At 46.1% G+C, this 20,082-nt stretch overlaps 1 protein-coding gene across 7 annotated transcripts in view; it reads right to left on the bottom strand.

The window, feature by feature from the left end:
- The window catches only part of fgfr3 (fibroblast growth factor receptor 3), a 65,345-nt gene that overhangs the window by 7,325 nt on the left and 37,938 nt on the right, over window positions 1–20,082 (bottom strand). For 3 of the 7 annotated variants that reach the window (XM_070979005.1, XM_070979010.1, XM_070979009.1), the window contains exons 5-9: window positions 18,587–18,756; window positions 9,754–9,877; window positions 9,419–9,609; window positions 5,349–5,493; window positions 2,996–3,171 (exon numbers count right to left, since the gene is read on the bottom strand). In XM_070979005.1, the coding sequence (XP_070835106.1) occupies window positions 2,996–3,171; window positions 5,349–5,493; window positions 9,419–9,609; window positions 9,754–9,877; window positions 18,587–18,756 (806 nt within the window). Of the gene's footprint in view, window positions 1–2,995; window positions 3,172–3,771; window positions 3,917–5,348; window positions 5,494–9,418; window positions 9,610–9,753; window positions 9,878–18,586; window positions 18,757–20,082 lie in introns of all 7 variants that reach the window. The other 4 variants (XM_070979004.1, XM_070979006.1, XM_070979008.1 and 1 more) reach the window with 2 other exon arrangements.

Genomic DNA, 20,082 nt, shown 5'->3' with positions numbered 1-20,082 from the left:
CTGCAAACATCACACGTCTCGGGGCCAATGTCAGAGCTCTTTCAGCAGCTCAGGGTTTCTCTGAAAAACGGCTCGACTTCTGACACCGGCGGTGACTTTTACAAACAGCCGGCCCGTGGCTGCGCACAGGAGGACGCAGGCAGTAACAAAGACAAATGGAGGAGGATGCAGAGGTGGGCGAGCGCGTGCCGAGGCGGGATGGACATCTCTATCCATCAGCGAGCTCCATTCCCAGACCGGCGGTCCTGCCGCCGAGCCCGGGGGCTCGACGACCTCCCGCCATTCATCTGAGCGCCGGGGCGAGCTGATGGCTGCGGCCCTGCTTTTGATGAATCTGTTTGTGTCACAGTCTGCCAGCTCGGCCCCTTCAGGTGGGGTCCAGAAACAAACATGTCCACTTACCAGACTTCCCTCCCCGAGTTCTCCACCGAGGGAAAATGAGAAAAAGGCTGTGGAGCTTAAAAAAACAAAACAAAAAACAGCCCCGACCACAATTTCAGAGGCATGAAAAGTAATATCTGATAGAACATGCCAGAGGTTTATGGGAGATTTACTCAGAGTTATGAAAAAGAAAGGAGAGAACCAGGAGATTAGCTTTACAAAACTAAGCAAAGATTACAGAAAAATGCAATAAGATCTTCCCCTGCATTACCTTATAAGAGCATTTATATGAAGGTAGCAGAAAAGAACAGATTTAGAGGCTACAATTAGAGCCTCTCTCAAAAAGATGAGGTTTATACCTGAAACAAGCAGCTTTTATGTAACAAGGACTAATTTAAAAAACGCATCACTTTCCAGCTAAATCCTGACGTCGGTTTTAAAAAGTCATGTGTTTGTTTTCCAAGAACTGAATTACGACTTTCGAGTCATAGTTTTCTTTTCTAAAAATGCATCTTTTTTGCATTTTGAGGAGCTCAACCCTTCAATTAGGAAGCTGGAAAGCTGGAGCTCGCTCGGAACAACCACGCGGCGGTCGGCCTGCACGCAGCGGGAGTCCGGCGGGGTGGGGCGGGACGGATAATGATAAACTCATCTGCATTTTAAACATGCACATGGTCTCTGCGTCCACGGTGCAATCACAACAAGCAGGACAGGATCCAGATCACCAATATTACAAGAGACCAACAGAACGTGAGGCTGCCTGAGTTTTCTGGACAGAGAGTAAGAAAAGCAATGGAAGCTCAGGAGCTCAGATAGCGGCCTTTTGATGGGAGTAAAGCAGTGAAAAGAGGAGGAGACAAGGGTGAGGGCAAACTAATTAGTGTGGAGAGGGAAAGCCGGCAAAAGGAGAGGAACTCTGGCCTTGTCTTCAGAGAGCCTTTTCCCCTCTTGGACATTCTCATTCCTCTTTTGACTCAGACTTGTCCTTCTCGAGCCACTGATGGATGTTGACTCAACATTTTGTCCTGCAGGCTAGAGAGCACAACCTCCCCAACAGTATTTCAAAGCCAGTGTTTTCCTAAAAGCATCATTCCTGCCTCTTAAAGTATCCCTCAGACCACAAGTTAAACTGCTTTCTTTATCAGACAAACTTTATCTGACATCTTCAGATACAGAACTCTCAGATGTGGATTTATAGCAATTTAAAACCAACTCTAACCTACTCAAGAAATGTTTGTCCTCCAGGTTTGCAGGTCTGCTCTAAACCTCCAGGTGAAAACACCACCTTCCTAACACTGGAGGGATTTCAACCTGTGAAAACGTCCTTAGAGGAATAGTTTGACATTTTGCTTATTGGCTTTCTTGTTATCTGTCTGGAGCCAGAAACAGCTAGCTTAGCTTAGCATAAGCTGGGGGAAACAAACCTGGCTCTGTCCAAAGGTAAAACCTAAACTTTTCTACACTTTGGTTGCTGTAAATGAATTAGTGAGCTTTAGAGAGGCTAGCTGTTTCCCCCTGTTTCCAGTCTTTATGCTAAGCTAACTATCTCTTGGCTTCATTTTTGCCATCTCATCTAATGCTGAGAGAGGAAGCTAATGAGCATATTTGTGCAAAACCTTTCCTGTAATCCTTGAGACTGGTCCCGTCCTGGCCTGCGTTCTGTTTGAACTTTGACTGAGGCCCGTCCCGCATGAGGCACAATGACCTGAAGAGTTCGGCAGACTGCAGGCGGTGGCGATGCAGCTGCTCCACTTTATGTTTCTCTCCAAACAGTTGAGGGGCGAGTGTGCGTTACACAGGGAGTGAAATCTAAAACTAACACTGACAGTCACAGGAGGGCATAAATATCCCTGAGCTGAATCTGCTCCAAGATAAATGTGAACACATGTCACCAGTGTGATGCCTTCCAGCGTCTGCACAGCGTCATCAGAACAGCAGGACGGAGACAGATCCACGACGGATAGACGTACAATAACCGTCTCTATTTATTTCTAATCTGAGCTGGCGTGAGTCTTATCCTGCGTGCAACTCTTCTTTGAAACTTATACAAGTAGGAAAGACAGATATTGCATATACAAAGCCTTCTGCAGGTTTCTCATTGTGGCGCTGATGCAGACAAATTACACTGTTTTTCCATGACTCTCCATTACTAATTCTCGGTGCTTCCTTGAGTTAATAATGTGGCTCCTTCCTTGACTGTTGATGTTTTTCAAAATAATTTTGCTGCAATTCAGTGTGAGGAAAAAAACTGCTGAAAACAGCTTCTAGTGTAATGAACGTATTACACAAGTTCCTGATATGACTTGATTTGTCAAGTCTGGATGTCTAGACTGCACCCTGGAAATTAAAAGGTTTTCCAGGAATTCAAGGACTCGCAGTAACATGTAATGTTTCTAAACATCCTGATAAGTTTGCTGAAATGCTGATGAACTGAAAACAGCTTTTTGCAACACAATTTAGTGGGAAAAAGGCCCCATTGCTGCATACTTTCAACCACATCATGTTGGACCAATGCTGTTTAAACAGTATGTATGCTAACAGCTAAGCTAACAGACAGGGAGAGAGAAAAAGAGGGAAAAGTGTTTATACGAATCTTGTATCTACTTTCTGTTACCTGTCTCTTGAGGGGGAACTTTGACAGCTTTTGCACGGGCGGCGTGGGCAGCGTCTTCTGCGTGGTCATCCTCATGCGGCAAAGCACGACGATGACCACGGCGAGGATGAAGAGCACGCAGCCCGTCACGTAGATGAGGATGTCGGCGTAGTAGTCCTCCTTCTCTGGGTTCACTGCTTTGGGAGGAGGTCACAAATGTGGCACGTCAGTCAAAATGCACACATCGAGTGAGGTGACAATATCTTCATCATCAGAATTTTTATACAAACTCTTAATAATTAAACAATGTTGCTTTGCTCAGTAGCACTCAAACGGATTCTTTGAAGCAGTTTTCTGTGTAATATCATCTATAAATCAAAACATAAACAGTTCAGTGCGTAGTTTTATCCTGCAGCAGGTAATTGCACCTGTGATATGCTTCTCCCCAGGGAGGTAATTATTGTGTTGAACACCTAACACAGAAACGTCTTTAAATTGCCTCGTAGCCTTGAGACATTTAAACAGATGAGCTGCTCTGATTAAAAAGCGCCTTTCAGTGGAGGCTGGATTGCATGTTGGGTTCGCCCAATTAAAGGGGCAATGACACAGTCGCAGCGCCCTTAAAAGGCGCTAACAAGCGACAATCTGCAATAATTAGCTTTGAAAATGAACGTCAAAGGTTGTACTACGGAGCAAAACGTGAAACTGTCAAGAAAAAGCACAGCGGCGGTCAGAGTCTGTAACATCTGAGGTGAAGAAACGAACGACGAAGCCCCACAGAAAGAAGAGGAATATACCTGGAAGCACCGTCAGCCAGGCAGAGTGGTAAGCATAGCCGATAGAGTTCCCTGCCAGGCAAGTGTACTCGCCCGCATCCTCAAAAGACACATTGGTCAAGAAGAGAACCTCTAGCTCCTTATCTGTAGTGTTAATACCGGCCGTCTGTGGAGGATGAGAGGGGGATAAGATGGAGGAGGGAGGAAAGAGAGAGAGAAGAGATATCGTGAGCCCAAAGCTTCTTAGAGGAAACACCAAATACACCCTGGAGGAAAGGACAGGAGCGAGGATCTGAAGGAGTCAGCAGTGCTGTTTTCTCCTGCTGACGGCGCCGCCACCAAAACCTGAAAACACCCAAGCTGCAGTTTGCTGGTTCAATCTAAAACCACAACCCAGAGACCTTTCACACTGCAAAAAAATCTCCTCTCATAAAGCAGTTTTACCTGTAAGGACATCCTAAAAGTATTAAAACAAGTGCAAAAGTAAGAATATTTAAACCAGCTTCCAACCAAGTTCATTTCCTTCTTCTTTCTTTAGTATGTCACTTGGCTGGCTGCAAAGTCAGATTAATTCCTTGATAAGATGTGAGTTTTTTGCAGTGCTGCTTTCTCTCAGTTGCAGCTTCGACACGAGTTTAAATTAAACCAGCAGAAAGTTTACCTGACGCCAAAGCAAAGCAGATCCCGTCACCGCAGGCAGCGTCCACTCAAATGTGGACCAAAGAGAATTTCAGCCCTCTAAATCATTCTTATCTTTGAGTTTTGAGTGTGCACTTCAGCATGTTTGCTGTATATTTGATACTGTTTGGGGTTTGTTTTTTTGTAGGGGTGCCTCAGGGATGCATTCTGGGTCCCTTGCTTTTTTAAAATAAATTCAAACCTGTGTATGGTTTATAAGGATCTTTTATCACTGACAGACTCCAAATGGAGATTCATGGTTACATATAAACGTATAAACCTTGAAATTACTCAAGAGAAAAAAAAATCACTTGTGGCTTTTCCCCTTTGACTAATGGCTGGTGTGATGACCGGTGGGGGAGTCCATTTCAAACCCACTGTCTGATGTGGCTTGGCAGCGGGTGGGGTGGGGGACTCTGGTTCCCCAGGCCTCAGTAATGAACAGTGACATCCAGACCCAGTCATGAATCAGAGTCCTGCTGCATGATTTCATATAAAAGCGCATTAATACAGCTGGAGAATGCTCTCACGGGGAAATCGATACCGCTCGGTGAGCGTGTGGGATGCTGTGGTCGGTGGGGGGTTTTATATGTGTGTGTGTTTGTGTGCAAAGGTGGTTTGTGGGAGTGCGAGGGCAAAGCTTTTGAAGTTATTGCAGTAATTAAAGGTGTGATATTGTGTTTGTTATTGATCGGGAAGGAAGACAAAGTGGCACTGGCTGTTCGTATGGATGATAGCTACTAGCTAACAGAATGTGAGCATTTAAACTGTGTGTGTGTGTGTGTGTGTGTGTGTGTGTCCTATTAGCGAGCCAGCGAGCCAATCAAACCCACAACCAAGAGGAGCCCCGCAGAGAGGAGGAGACGCAGCAGAAGATCAAACGTGGAGAAGGCGGCTGTTGCTCGGAGCTCAGGATTTACCTGCTTTGAGTACCTTAAGCCAGAAAGCGTTTTCCGACTTGCCTACAAAGTTTGAGGCGCGACACCAGTACTTCCCGGCGTCTTTCTCTGTCACGTTGGACAGTGTCAACTTACAGTGGGCCTCGGTTTGCTTACTGACAACACTCTGTAGAGGGAACATCGAGAGGCACAGTGAGGCCTTTACAGCGAATTCCTGCAAGAGCACATATGCAAACCTGCAGAACACACACACACACACACACACACACACACACACATGCAAACACGCTGCAAGCAGGCGATACATACAGAATACTCTCATCAAAGCCATATGTGCTTCCCACAATATCAAACAATTCCATTAAGTATAATAGAAATGCTGAACTTTTCATGTGACTTATTACTTTTACATGTTGTAGGCCAACAGGAAGATGTTGATTTACACAGAAACCTTGACACACTGCAAACAGCACTTTCTTATTTTTATGCTTTTATTACACTTCATTCCAAAAGGGGAGATAATGTGTACTGATAGTTAGCATTTAATGCATTTTGTTGCTGCAAATTTAAGTGAAAACACTTCAGATATGAGCTTGCTTTAGCTTGAAATGAGCAAATTTGTGATTTTCACTTAATATTTGTTGGTCAAAGGTGATATTTTATGCTCATGTAACACAAACAAGTGTGTTAACAAGAATAAATGAATGAATGAATGCTGAACTTTTTCTTGTAACTCTCTCACACACACACACACACACACACACACACACACACACACACACACACACACACGCTGCACAAGCACGGTGAAGCAGGCTGTCTGTGTAAAAAGCATTAAACCTGTGAGATCACAAACACACACACACACACACACACACACACACACCGTACAGTGCATAGTAACACAAGCTGTCTATTGGTAGATTAAAGGCATTACAGTGTGTCAGTCTCCCTGAAGTGTGTGCGCTGCGTGCGTAAACACACACCACGCTCGCTCACACACGCGCTGCTTGCGACGGGCTCTCCGGCGCAGAAACTGCCGATGAATAATTAAACGGGCAAAGCACATAAAGGAGAAAACGTATCATGTTTTATGGCTGCTTAATGAACATCCAGGGCTCGGCTCCAGACGCCTCCCCCTCCCTCCCCACGCCGGGGCGAGTCGCTCATCGTTAACTCTTTTTCCAGCCATCAAAAGAGCGATTCAGGCAGAAAAAAAAAAAAAAATCTTGCATGACCCCCCCCTCCCACCCACAGCTGTATTTAACTCCTGCAGTATATGCCACACATGAGATGTCACAGAGAGTGTGAATGAACTGCGGTGGGCCGGAGAGAGAGGCACACACACATCTCTGTAAATACTGTTTCAATTATGTGGTAGTCGAAAATAGAGCGGGGAGCCGCGGTCTGGGCTGACAGGCTCGCTTTCCCCCCCTCTCTCTTTCTTTTGGCCTGTCTTTCTCCTCCTCTTTCTCTCTGTCTCTCCCTCCTTCATCTCCCCATCCTGCTCCTTTTTCTCTTAGCATGTCACCACCTCCTCCTCCTCTCTTTCCCTCCCCTTTCAGGTCCACCTCCTTTCTTAAAGCTCATGTTTGAGTCCCCTAAAAGTCGCCAGCAATCGGATCGAGAAACACTCCTGAATCCCTTCTGAATGCACCGCTGCAGCATTAATGTGAAGGCCACAGCACGCAGAGGATTGAATAAACAGAGACATTAGACGTACATCTTGTTCTGAGCTCTTGGAACACTAATAAATTTGTCATTTAATTATCACTTCTCGTGCACAAAGAAAATAAAGTTTAATGGCTGTTTCAGCCAGTTTAGTAAATCACAAAATACTTTGAATGAGGCCATTTTTAACAGTTAGGAACAGTTCAGCATCTAATTAGTGAGCTGTAGCGGTGCTGGAAGGTGTGTTTTATTGCTGTTATGCAGAGCCAGGCTGGCTGGTTCCTCCTGTTTCCAGCCTTTATGCTAAGCTAAGATAACCAGCTGTAGCTTCGTATTTACTGCACAGAGACTGGTGTCAATCCTCTCATTGAACTCTCGGCAAGAAAGGTGAGTATTCCTTGCAGTTGTTCTTCTATCTTTATTGCTACATTCTGCTCATATTTATGTGTTTTCATTGACTTTTGTAACCTTGCAACACGGAGCTGAAGAAGAGCAAATCCTGGTAAAACCACAATAATCATCAGCCAAGCTCCACGCCGACAGTTCACGGTCTATTTCTATCTAATAAACGATTTTCACGATGATTAGAAAACTTGTGAGAAGCCGAGGCGATGAGCGTCCCTCGCCAAGATTATTAATTTAGGCTTCAGCTGCAAAATGATCCATCATTGATGCAGCAGGTTGCAGGAGTGAGAGCCGCAGGACGCTCCTCTACCTCCATATCATTATTTTTCAGCTCGCCGATGAATAACCTAAATCCTCCACTCCGTCACTTCAGTGCACGAGATCCACGTCTCCGTCTTCCTCCTCTTTTTCTGAACTGAACCTCTTTTTCTTTCTTTCTTAGCCTTCCTGCCTCTCTCACCCCTCCTCCAGCTCCCCTCTCTCTCGCCCTCCATCTTTACCCACCACTCTGTCACACTCTCTCTCTCTCCCTGCTGACTTTGCCCTTCCTCATGTTCCTCCACTCATTTTTTCCATGGCTTTTTTGGGTGCCTCTTCCCTCTTTCCTCTCTCCTCCTCCTCAAACCACGCGACGCAGCACATCTGACGGCAGCGGCGGTTAACAGAGCCCGTCTCTCTCCCTGCGTTGCCGCCACCACGGCAGTTAACTTAGTCCAAACCAGATGTTTGTTTTATTCCCTCGCTCTCTCTAGAGGCAGAAAAAAGAAGAGGGAGAGGCCAGAGAAGAAAGCAAAAGGCCTTCTTGGGTTTTTCAATGGGAGTCTTCCTCTCTTGACTCCACATAAAAAAACAGGCCTCATAGCGGGCTCAGGGTGTTGTCCTGCCCGCTGAGGAATGCTTTCTACTCTATTCTTTAACACCAGCGCTGTCTGGGGAGGCGATGACACCTCCGGAGTTGTTCTTTAACGAGTCCTGCGACCATCTGACGCCTTCCCCGACCGCGTTTATTTAACCTTTATTTCAGCAGGGATTGAAATGCTTTTTAAAGAGCTGTAAGATGCAGCATCGGAGCAGCCAGAGAGGCTGCAGACCCAAAAAAAACCAAAGAGGAAAAGGAAAAGGAACACCTGGGGATCCAGGTGGACACACGGGCCAATCAGGGACAAGACTCATCATTGATTTCACTTTCTGTGCAGCAGCTACAGCCTAAAATATGACCTTTAAGGTGGAGTTATGCTTTTGTCAGCTCATATATTTCAGTTTTCGTTTTGTCTTCTGGCATTTTCCGTCCTTTATCTGCCCTTCGTCTTACCGCGCAGTGAAACTCTTGATGTTTGTTGTTTGTTGTTATTTGTCTGAAAATTCAATAAGCAAAGTTCAGGGAAACCTGTGCACATCAGGGCTGTCCTGTACTGTGCAGTTTATAGAAATTATTAAAACAATATGAATACATTTAGGCCGGTGAGAGATTCATAACATCGACAATTTGACGCAGTCTGCATCACAAACAACACGATTACTTCAGGTAAATATCACACAGTATGCATCTTTTGAGGTTGTGCTCTAGCAATCAATGGGTGAAGTCTGAACTGAATTAAGGTGGATGCTTAATTGGAACACCTTGAATGAAAAACAAAAATCCTCCTTTGATTATGATGCACCTTCGCCAGCTCAGCTCAACACCAGATTTAAGAGCAAACCCGTCCTGAAGTTCAAACTGCTGCAGAGCAGGTGTCGCACATGAGAACAGAAAGCTGAGCTGTGATTCACACTGACACGATTCGGTCAATGAGCGGATATTTCTACGTGCTGCGGGTGAAGCTTTTCTCTCATGGAGCTGTGGTGATGGAGGAATGAGCTCGTCAATTACACGCTGCAGTGAAAAGAGCCTGCGGGCCCTGCAGACCCACCTACTGTAAAAACTCATTAAACAAGACATTTAGGAGGAATTAATTATGAGTGAGATGATCACAGGCGGAAATCTACCGCAGGTGAGCGGCGGGCTGCGGACTCACCTTCAGGATGTTGACGTAGGGGATGCCGTCGGGGCCGTAGCGGCTGCCGTTGACCTCGATGTGTTTGAGCCACTGGATGTGCGGCTGGGCGTCGCTGTAGACCTTACAGTGGAACTCCACGTCGCTGCCCAGCACCACCGTCTGATTGGCCGGCAGGCCCGCCTGGAGGATGGGCCGGTGTGGGGAACGCTCTGCGGGAGAAAGCGCGGAGTCATTAGCGCGGGAATGATGTGCTGCAGGAAATGCAGAGGCGAGGTAGTCTCTGAAAGCTCTCGAGGGTTTTGTTAATGCGTTCGTTGTTTACAGAAGCAGAAGTGAGAGTAAATGTTGTTTACCGAGCACGTCCAGCTGGTAGGTGTGGGTGATGGCGCCGTACTTGTTCTGCACCACACAGGTGTAGTTTCCACGGTCCGACGGCACGGCGCTCTCCATCACCAGACTCCACTGCTGGTGTCTCAGCTGGAGGGAGGAAGCAGATGAAAGGGAGAAGGATACGTCATCACAGCACGTATTTTCAGGAGGGAAGTCTAAAAAACTGCACAAACTGAATGCAACTCTGTCCGGAGAAAACCATCCTCAGATCTCTTCCCTCACTCCCTCCTTTGGTTTTAGACATCACAGATGGGCCAGGACGGCAAACAGCAGTGTGCTGTGTGTTTACCGAGGCGCAAACCCCTTTGAACAAACATTTAAAACGGTAATCCAACTTTAACCTCCTTCATTAATTGATGCGGAGCGGAAAATGATCTTCTGACGTGGCAAGTCTGAGCGCCCACAGCGGTCAGATGAGGTGTCTGCTGCGGCCTTTGGATCATATGTTATAAGAAATATTTTTACCCCGAACAAGATGACAAGTAGAAATATGATGGGACAAACGTAATAATCCTCCAGATGACTGATGATTGCTTAAGAAACGGGTAAACAATGATGGCAAGAGTATTGAAAACAGAGCGCCACGAAGGCCCGGACGTTTGAGCAATCGTTGCAGCTCAGTGGAACAATGATACACAGCACAGATTTATTTTCATAAGAGAGCTCAGTTATGTTTCTTAAAAGAATTTCTTCAGAAAGCATATCTCTGCGCCTGCCTTCACTTCAGGCACATTTTTTCTTTTTTTGCACCTCTGAAATTGGTTCCACTGTGCCAGTCAAAGGCAATCCATCCCCGGAGAGTCGAAGGGTAAATTCTGCGTAGTAACTCAAACCAGGTGTGTCTGGATGGCAGCAGCCGACAGATACTAACTCGACAGATTCAGAAGCTGCTCGGAGGCGGAGCGAGCAGCCCGCCACGGCGAGGCGAGAACAGAGAACCTGCTACGCATCGATTGGCAGAGTCTCCACGGGCCAAGAGGGACGACCTCCGCGGCTTAAGTGGAAACATGCGCCGCTGTGCGACAAGCGTGGCGCGAACACCTCCGAAAGAGGTCAGAATTCCTGAGACGGCAGCGAGCGACGTCGACAAAGAGGCTTTTCAGGGTGGAACGCTTCACATCACCTGGGTAGGAAAATGTGGCGACCCGGAGAGTGTTTTCACAAACGCTTAACCCCACGCGTTTAGGTGAGCGCCAGCCAATCACAGGACGTATATATTTGTAGATAGACACTCTTCTCCCTCTGTCTTACAGTACACACTCCTTCACTCCCTCTCTTGGAGGCGCATGCGGAAAATAATGGAACAGTGTAAATATTATGCCTGTGTGTGCTCTCTGCAGTTGCGTGGTAACGTAGACCAGGCAGCCCGCTCAGCGCTGGCAAGCGCTTCTTCATCGCGGCCGGCTCCACCCCGTCTACCCCCCCTCTCAGAGCCGAGGAGTCAAACTGAAGTCAATGGCTGCTCTCATGAGCAGATGAGTGACGCCTTCTGCTGCGGTCGCCGAGCCCAGAGAGGAGGGGGGAGGGAAAAACACGGCGACGCACGAGGAGGCGAGCTAAAAGGTGGTAAAATACGAGCTCAGAAGACGCAGAGACCACCAACAGAAACAGAACGAGGCTGGGATCAGCGCGATGGTCTTCATTCCATAACAAGTCTTCATTTCATTACAGCCTTGAAGTACCGCCTAAGTGCCGGCTCTTTGCATTACTTTGCAGTACTTTCAGTTGAAATGCAGACCTCACTTGTACTTTTGACCCCGCTCTGGTTATCTGACAGCGACTACTGTCCAGATTTTACACTCAGCTTCAGACCATAATGGCTGCTGTCAAGGAAAAAATCCTGCATGCTGTCACTCTGAGACAAAAATCGCAGCTTAGTTTCAGCTCAATAAAACAAAAATGTTTGACACAATCTGCAGAGTGGCACATAATCCTGTAACCTAATCTGACAGCATGAAAACCCCAAACTGGAGGTTTATAACCCGACAGATTTTCACTTTATCTTAAATCTGTCTGATTATTTCACTACTCTGTAGTTTTTATGAACAAGAACAAAACTTCAAAATAAGTATTTTTTCCAGTAACTTTGGGTCTGATACTTGCTTACTTTTAACTCTTTTACAGCGAGACTATGCAACTTTTGAAGGAGGACGCAACACAAAAGCTGAATTCACGATCAATTAAACACACTTTGACTGTAACTCTGCTACTGTTACACCGTGTTTTAACATCAGCAGTTTAAATCTGGACTTGCCTCCACTACTGTAGCAGCTTAAAGTGCGCATAACTATAAGTACAGAAAGGCAATTCAAGTGCGACACACACTCAAATTGAAAGGCTCAAAGTTAATAACTTGCGGTAATTATTAACTTTGAGTGACGTTCCGCCGTTAATTCCCCTCTGTCTTTCCCTTGGCACATTTAATTATTTTCTTCATCCATGCCACTTGCTTTTATTACCATGTTACACTGGCTAACCCCTGTTGAACCTGCAGCATTAGTCCCCAAACGTGATAATCCCATCCATTCCAATCACGCCAGATTCCAAACAGAATTAAATTATTAAGGAGCTTACGTTAGAGTCATACGAGGCTTTAAAGGTTTTAGGGCTTTGGCTGTGGACCTACAGAAGGGCACAAGCCATGGGAATGGACAGGGAGTTTTTCCACTGCAAGAAGTGCCACTTAAACCAACACACAGAGTTTTTGCATGGAGGAGAAAGAGAAGAGGAGCTGGTTAGGATTTGTATCGAATTCAGCCTTTTATGCATGAATTATCTAAAGACAAATAAAGTTTTCTGCCTTATTTAAGATTTTTTGCCTTCCTTGCAGAGCCTGCCATGGAAAACAGAGGAGTTACCTCACCCTGCTGGCAGATTCCTTCACTTATTTCAGTCAAAACAAGAATTCACAACTCGACCGCCAGCTCATAAAGATACAGACATTTTTTGCAGCGTAGCAGTTGTCTGAGAAAACACAGGAAGCTCTGCTCCCTTTATAGTCCAAACCCTCCGTCTTCACCTCACATAATGGCCCTGTCAGAACCAGCGGGGCCAGTTACCAGAATTTATGAGTGTGTCAGAGCGGACCAGTGGCCCGGATCTGCGCTACCGTCTAATTTGACCCACAGAGAAAGCGGAAACAGATAAAAGCAGTCCTGAGGGCTCGCTATTAAAGCCGGGGAAGTTTGTGGGTCTGTTGCTCGAGTTTGGTGCTACATGCCGCTGCATCAACAAAGAGAGGAAAGGGTAAAACTGGAAGTGTGAGAGTGGAAAGGAGAAAAAAAAAAAGGGTAAGAAGCATGAATAAATAGGATAATCTGTCTTTTGATATCTGTGTGTGTTTGGGGAGAAACGTGGCAGCTCTAAAATTAAAAAGAGCCCAAAAATAACCTTGCAAAGTGTAGAAATTCCTCCGCAGCCTACAGAGACCCACAATCCAGGCTGCGTTAAAATCTGGATTGGAAAAACAAGGATTTAAAGTGCTTAAAGTCTTAGAAAGTAACAGTGGAGCCAGTTTAAGAGCAGCGCCTTGGAAAGCTGTCAAAACAGGGATTGAAAAATCAGTTAAGCGCCGAGCGACCTGGACGGAGCGAAACACAATAATTACATTGTCAACTTTTGTCTCGCTTGTGCCGCCGCGGTTTAGCATGAGCACAATCAAATCCCCTCCGCCATATGTGGCAGCACACAACAGCGCTGGCTTTGGCTGTCCAGGACTCAGGCCTGCTCAATAGGCCGGCGACACGCCCATCTCTCCCCTCCTCCATCTGATGGCTCAATAGAGAGGTGAACTTTGACCTTTAGGCCCTGCCCCTCCAGAGCGGTTGTCTGGGAAGGCGCACAATGCTCTGGCACGTCGCCCTGCTGGAACTTTATTTTCTACTTTACAAATGAGCCGCACATCCTATTTACCGTTTCATTTAGTTTCAACAAACGTTTCGTTCTCCGCGCTGCATTTCAATGGACCCACGAAGTGGCTGGAAGACAGAAGTGAACGTCAAAGAACCTCCAGTGCGCTCATGGGACACAATATACAGAGAAGACGCTCGTGTGAAACTAAACAGGCCTGCGGGAGGATAATCGCTGGATTTGTCTGAATAATTGCATCACCAGTATTAACATTTTCCTACTGAAGTGGCTGATAGATTTTTATTTCGCAGATACGAAAGCAGAGCAAACTTTAGCTCCATGTGAGACGATCATGAGACAACCGTCCTCTGAAAACCAGACTGATAACATGCTGTTCAGTAGCTCTTAAATACAGAGAGTCCGTAGCAGTTTAAAGGAGATTTTAAAGCCAAAAAAAGTGCTTAAAATGTTAATATCGTAACAACATCTGCAAAGAAAGTCAGGTTTTCTGCAGCTGTTGGTTAATATCTCATATACAATAAAATCAGTGTTTTCTTTCTTTTGAGAATAGAGAATAATTTCTGTGAGTCTATTTCTTCATTTCATTCATCTCTTCTGCCCTAGCTGACATTAACACTAGAACGACTTCATAAAAAAGGCTCGATAAAGCACATTTATCCTTGATTTAGGACCCTGAAGCAACTTCATATCCATTGAGAGACTCGCAGGTTAAATAACTTGCGACACTGCAAGAAGTCCATCTCATCCGGTGTCATTTAATCTCATGTTCACTTTTAAGAAGTGAGCCTGATGAGACTCTATACGTGTCTTCATATTTTACAAAAACAGATGTAATCTCAGGCCTGTCGAAAAGATGAAATGGCTGTTAAAACTATGTCTTTAAGGAACAAAGGAGGACACGGTGCATCCTCGGAAAGGCCACTTTCAACCACTCCAGCGTGAAGACAGGAGGTATTTTTGTAGGCGGGTAATGGACCCTAATGGTCCCCTCAGTCAGTAACTTCCTCTCACACGAGTGCAGATCTGAAGACACTCAGAGTAAATGACAAACTTGCTGGTAGGCAGCGCTGAGTGGAGAGGAATGCATTGTGCCGATCAACACGGATCAGTTGGCAGCTCCGTCAGTTACAGCTGCGACAAATCATCCCACCGCCCGTCCAAACCTTAAAAATCAAACACGGGCGCGATTCATTCAGCTGAAATTAACCACGGTTGTCAAATCAAAACCGATGGTGTCATTTCAATATGGATGCGAGAGGAAGACTGCTTCACCTTGAGGACCCTGCTGGAGGAATAGAGTCTTTAGAAGGCCATTGTCAGGCTGTCAGGACCCGCAGTGCCCGCCCAACCGACACCCATCTACCCCTCGCCTGCCGGGTGACCTCATCACAGGCAGATGTGAGGTGGGGTGATGAAGGCTGTGACGCGGTCAAACTGAATGCGCTGCAAAAAATGTCTGTCCTGACAACAGATACGCATCAGTCCGCTTAATGATGAGTCAATCTCTACTCTGCGACTTAATACAGATCAATACAGTTTGCATTTCGAGTTTCCTGGAGTTTCCACAGTGTAATGATTTTTCTAAAAAATGTCATGAATAGACAAAAGAGGCAAAAGAATCTATAGAAGGAATAAGGAACAGAGAATGAAGAGTGCGTCTGATGGTGTTTGACTGACAGGTGGTCTCTGGGAAATGCAAACAATGACCGTATGGCAGAAGGAAAGTGTCGATCTGAAGGATAACTGTGTTAAAAATTAGGTGGCAGTGTAATGGCATTAGGCACATCACTCAACTTAATTGCACATAATGTGACTTGATCTTCAGTGCAAATGTCTTTCAGAGCAAAACCAGCCATTGTGGACGATTTTTGAGTGATTTTTTGCAGCGTGCAGGGTGGGGGCGGGGGTGGGGTTGGCGGAGGTTTTGACTTCAGGATGAAGCTGTTACCCCTGACCCCTCTGAAGCTGGGCCATGTCACCGGCTTGTCCGTCACCCGGCAGCCTGATTCTATAGAGGACGACCTCTGTGTTCACCTCCCTCGAGGCCACATGGTGATCGGCTAACTGGATTTAAAACAGCTCCTGCACACGTCTCAATAACTGCCACCTTTAACACTACATCTCCATTAGATTAAACGGCTCATAAATGTGCTTAAAGACACTGGCGTTCTATTAAATGGCTCCCTGTAACTGAATTTTCTGCCATTTCTATTTTATATGATGATTCCTTGGTCAGTGGTCAATATGATCAAGGAATTTAAACTAGCTGTAGAGCTGCACTTGTTCCAGATAAGAGACACCATCAGTTAAATCACGTACTGAATCATAATAAGGACAGAAATTATGCACAATTTGGCTGACGGGGATCAGCAGAGGTCAGCGCCTGCAGGGATGGAGGGTGGTTAGAGAAACAAGAGAAATGTCTCGATGAGGCCTGTTAAGAACACCATTAGAACCAGAGCGAGCTCGATCGCAGAGAAATCGGCTCCTGCAGGTACTTTTAAATATATAAAGTCTGCAAGTTGTACAAAGCTGACTTAACTGAAAGTGAATCCAAAGGGTCAGACCTGCATGATAAGATAAAGAAACGTGTCTGTTTTGTGATTGAAAACTAAAATAAAGGAAAGAAGGGAAGCACGAGGACACATCGAAACGTCAGGTTCACCATCCCAACACCTCCACAGGGCTAGCAAACACTACGCATATAAAACATCCAGTCTGACGCATTTAGCCCTACAGCGCCATCTCTACATGTGTGGTCACGGTGGGAACTACACTCGCAGCAATGCTTGCTGGCGGAGAATGAGCAGGAATTCGTCTCGGTGGCTTGTTGAAAACTTAAAGTGTGACGGCTCATGCTGACACAAAACAGTACAAGGCCAAGCGGACCTCACATACGCTGCAAAGGCTTACTATGGAGAGCCAGCTACACATGCTGTATCTCTCTAATTATACATTCAACATCCCATAGGAGCGTGTTAAAGCAGGGGAGTGTGAAACATGGCCACTGCTGCACAGGCACAAAAAGCAAGAGATGAGCACCACACAGGTCGGGCATTACACTGATCAGGCACACATTAATACAGCCTCCAACACCATAAAAACGTCTCTGTTGTGCCCTTTAACTTGCCGTTGGTGAGTCGTTTTCTACAGAAGGAGGACACTGAGGGATTTGGAGGAGAAGTCAGAGGTTTGGTGAACAGATGGAAGAAAAATCAAAGTGCTCTGACCGCTCAGTTTGGGATTAGTCTGCTGCTGCTGCAAACCCCCCCCCCCACCCCAAACTTTACTATCAGCAGATCTTCAGTCGTGCTAAACTCGCTAAAAGTTGCTGTCGGGGAGCCACTCCAGTGTCCTGAGGGCTGGTGACAGGTGTGTGTGTGTGTGTGTGAGACAGAGTGGGGACAGAGGGAGGGAGACAACTGCTGTTGGTCTGCTGGGAGCAGATGTTGGAGATCTTTGTAAACTGTTAATAGCTGCAGGATCTCATTACATTTAACTCTTTAAATGCCAAACCTGCACCGGGGAGAAGACGTCTCTCATTGCTTCAGTCCCAAACCGACACGTGTTTACGCCGCTCAAGTTTAAAGATGCAACCGTCTTCATCACAGACGCTGAAGTTTCTGCTATATTTAAGCAACGAATTAATGTGAGGTGATGCAACATCAGGAAGAAGATATAGTTCATTCAGTTTGATTCAGGAGCAATGCAACGCCTCAATGCACTCAGTATATGATAATAACAGCTGGTCTGGTATGACCACTAGCTCATGGTGGCTAACGTTAGCAAACTTTAGGTTAATTGCGCTCTATAACTGACATTAATGAGGCACTGGTGCCTTTATGACTCCTCTCTTCTTGTGCTAATGCTACACTTAGCTTCAGCATGTAGCATTATGCTGTAATTGCCAGTTTAAGATGCTGTTTAGCAAAAGTTACATAGGCTCCCTTTAAAGTGAACACTGCAATAATAACACCTGTATTGTACAAGCTATGAACCTGGATTTATTGCCTAATAGCGTATTTTGTTCATTTCCAAATTGGAAACAACATCTGTCACTTTACAAAGCCACCAAAGCAAGAAACAAAGACATCAAAAAGGCGGCTTTGCTAAATGTGAATGGGACGGATGTTTTGCTAAAACCGAACTTTAACAAGGCAGCGTGAGGACTGAGAGGGAGGGAGACACACCGCAATGGTCCTGGAAGAATTCACATCTCTGGGCAATATTTGAGAATTCATATGTCATTAAGTTGAGTTTATTTTGAACCAAAACACACGTTTGGACTGTTTGAATTCCGATGTTCTTACCACACCGAGTTTGTCTTTTAATCCTACAGCTCAGGGCCATTAAAGGCACACAAAAGTAAACCAAGCCCTGTTACTTTAAGCAGTGCCATTCCACATGAGAGCTCAGTGTTTAGAGTGAATCCGATGACAAAACTGAGCACAACAGCTGTTTGCTGCACTGCATTACTGTCAACGCCGAGCTATCACGCGAGCACGCATGTATCTGTGCGCCGCTCTGTTTTCAGCACCGCAGCTCGACCCCCTGAATTTATTTCGGTCGGCTTGGAGCCCTGCCGGGGTCGTCCGGCCCTGTGGCGAGTTTTCTGACCTTTATTTACCGTGAGAAGATTCACCGAGCATGAGCGCTCTCTCAACACTTTTCTTCACGCTCCTCCAGTTATAGAAATTCACACCAGGGAGCATCGCAACTGATCTACTGATGGACACGCAGCAGCTCCACCGGACTAGCAGGGGATTAAGATGCCTTGCTAAAAGGCACTTCAATGGGAGCTCGAGGAGGGCAGAGCATCACCTCCTCCAGGCAGATTCTTTGGGAGCTGCTGTGAGGATTTGAAGCCTTAAATCACGGCCCTGCTCCCGTAACCTTTAGGTGTTAATGAGTTTGAAGTTCTCTCACCTTGATGCCTCCCATCCTCTGCTCTCCCTTGAACTCTTTGCCGTTCTTCAGCCAGTGGATGGTTGGAGTTGGGTTTCCGGCTGCGGCACAGCGGAACTTGACAGTGTTGGCGGCTGGAACGGCCAAGAGCTTCTTGTCCATCCGGTCAGGCCGGGTCCAGTATGGAGCTTCTGTTGGTGAAACACAAGACAGGGTGTTCTGTCAGTCATGGAAAACTACTTGAGGGTCTCAAGTCTCAAGTCAATTGAAATAACTCAAGCATGGAGTCATTTGAGGCGTCAAACGTCAAGTCAATGGAGAGACGAGTCTGTATAAAGACTCAAGTCATTTGGAGTTAGTCTCAAGTATCAAGTCATTCAAGATGAAGTCAAGTCTGAGACAAGTCCAGAAGAAGTCTCAAGTGAATTGAGATTATCTTCATCAAATCTCAAGCCAGAGTCCAAGTCAAGTCTTAACTAATCTGAGAAAAGTAAAAGTTAAAACACATCTTACGTCAAGTATCTATTCCTCTGAACCAAGTCCGAGACAAGTCCCAGTCAAGTTTTAGCTTCACTCCTGTGTCTTAGGCGATAAGCCAAAGCCTCAAAGTCTCATGTCCATTAGGACAAGTCCTAAGTCTTTATAAGCAAACCGCAACTTGAGATACAAACCAAGTCTGATTGTGACCGTTACAATGACAGAATCTCAAAAGTTTCCCTTGAAAGTTGTGTTAACAGCGTTTGTTATGTAGCTGAGACCAAGTCCTTTCACCTGTGACATTACCTGATACATGAATCTGACTCGCTCTGCCACTTTCTCGCCCCCCCTCCCTCCCTGTCCGTTTTCTGCTGTATTCTTAGATCATAGAAATTTTGGGAAAGGCCCTCCAGAAATTCATTGTTACATGTTTTTGTAATTGTTAAAAGACAGCACAGACGGGAAGACTTGCTCTCCTGCCCTGTCTCCAAATTGGACCATCTTGCATGAGTTATGTACTTTGCCAGAGCAGATGTGAGGCTGTGCTTTCACTGGAGGTCTTCCTCACGCGCAGCACCTGCGCCCACATCTCTCCGGCGTCCAGCCCGGCCCTTCTGTCCGCACAGATACAGTTAAGTTCAAGATGCGTGAACGGTGTAAAACAGTTTGACGGACGCTGAAAGGACACGAAATGGGTGCGTGAAGCGTCACGAGGACCAAACAATGCTCATCATCTTCTTGCCTCTGTAACAATGCAAGAGTTCATTTGAATCGTCCGAACCCGGGAGTTTGGAAAGCTGTCAGGGCGATTTATTGAGTTGTATTGAGAAGCCGGTGGACAAAGAGTGTAGCGAGTCAGAGACGCCTATTGTTCCCGCTGTGTGGGTGTGGAGGGGTGAGAGCGCTGAGGCATAGCTCACACTCTTTATAGGTCTGTGTGTGTGTGTGTGTGTGTTTCCCAGGACAAAAGCTGGGGAGGTGGCTGACCGGTCATCAGATGTCTCTTTTACTTTCTAAAAGCAGGAGGAGAGAGAGGAGCT

Source organism: Chaetodon trifascialis, chromosome 14, assembly GCF_039877785.1.
Source record: "Chaetodon trifascialis isolate fChaTrf1 chromosome 14, fChaTrf1.hap1, whole genome shotgun sequence".
Taxonomy (NCBI): domain Eukaryota; kingdom Metazoa; phylum Chordata; class Actinopteri; order Chaetodontiformes; family Chaetodontidae; genus Chaetodon; species Chaetodon trifascialis.
The sequence above is the reverse complement of the archived record's forward strand: the minus strand, read 5'-3'. Positions and strand labels throughout refer to the sequence as shown.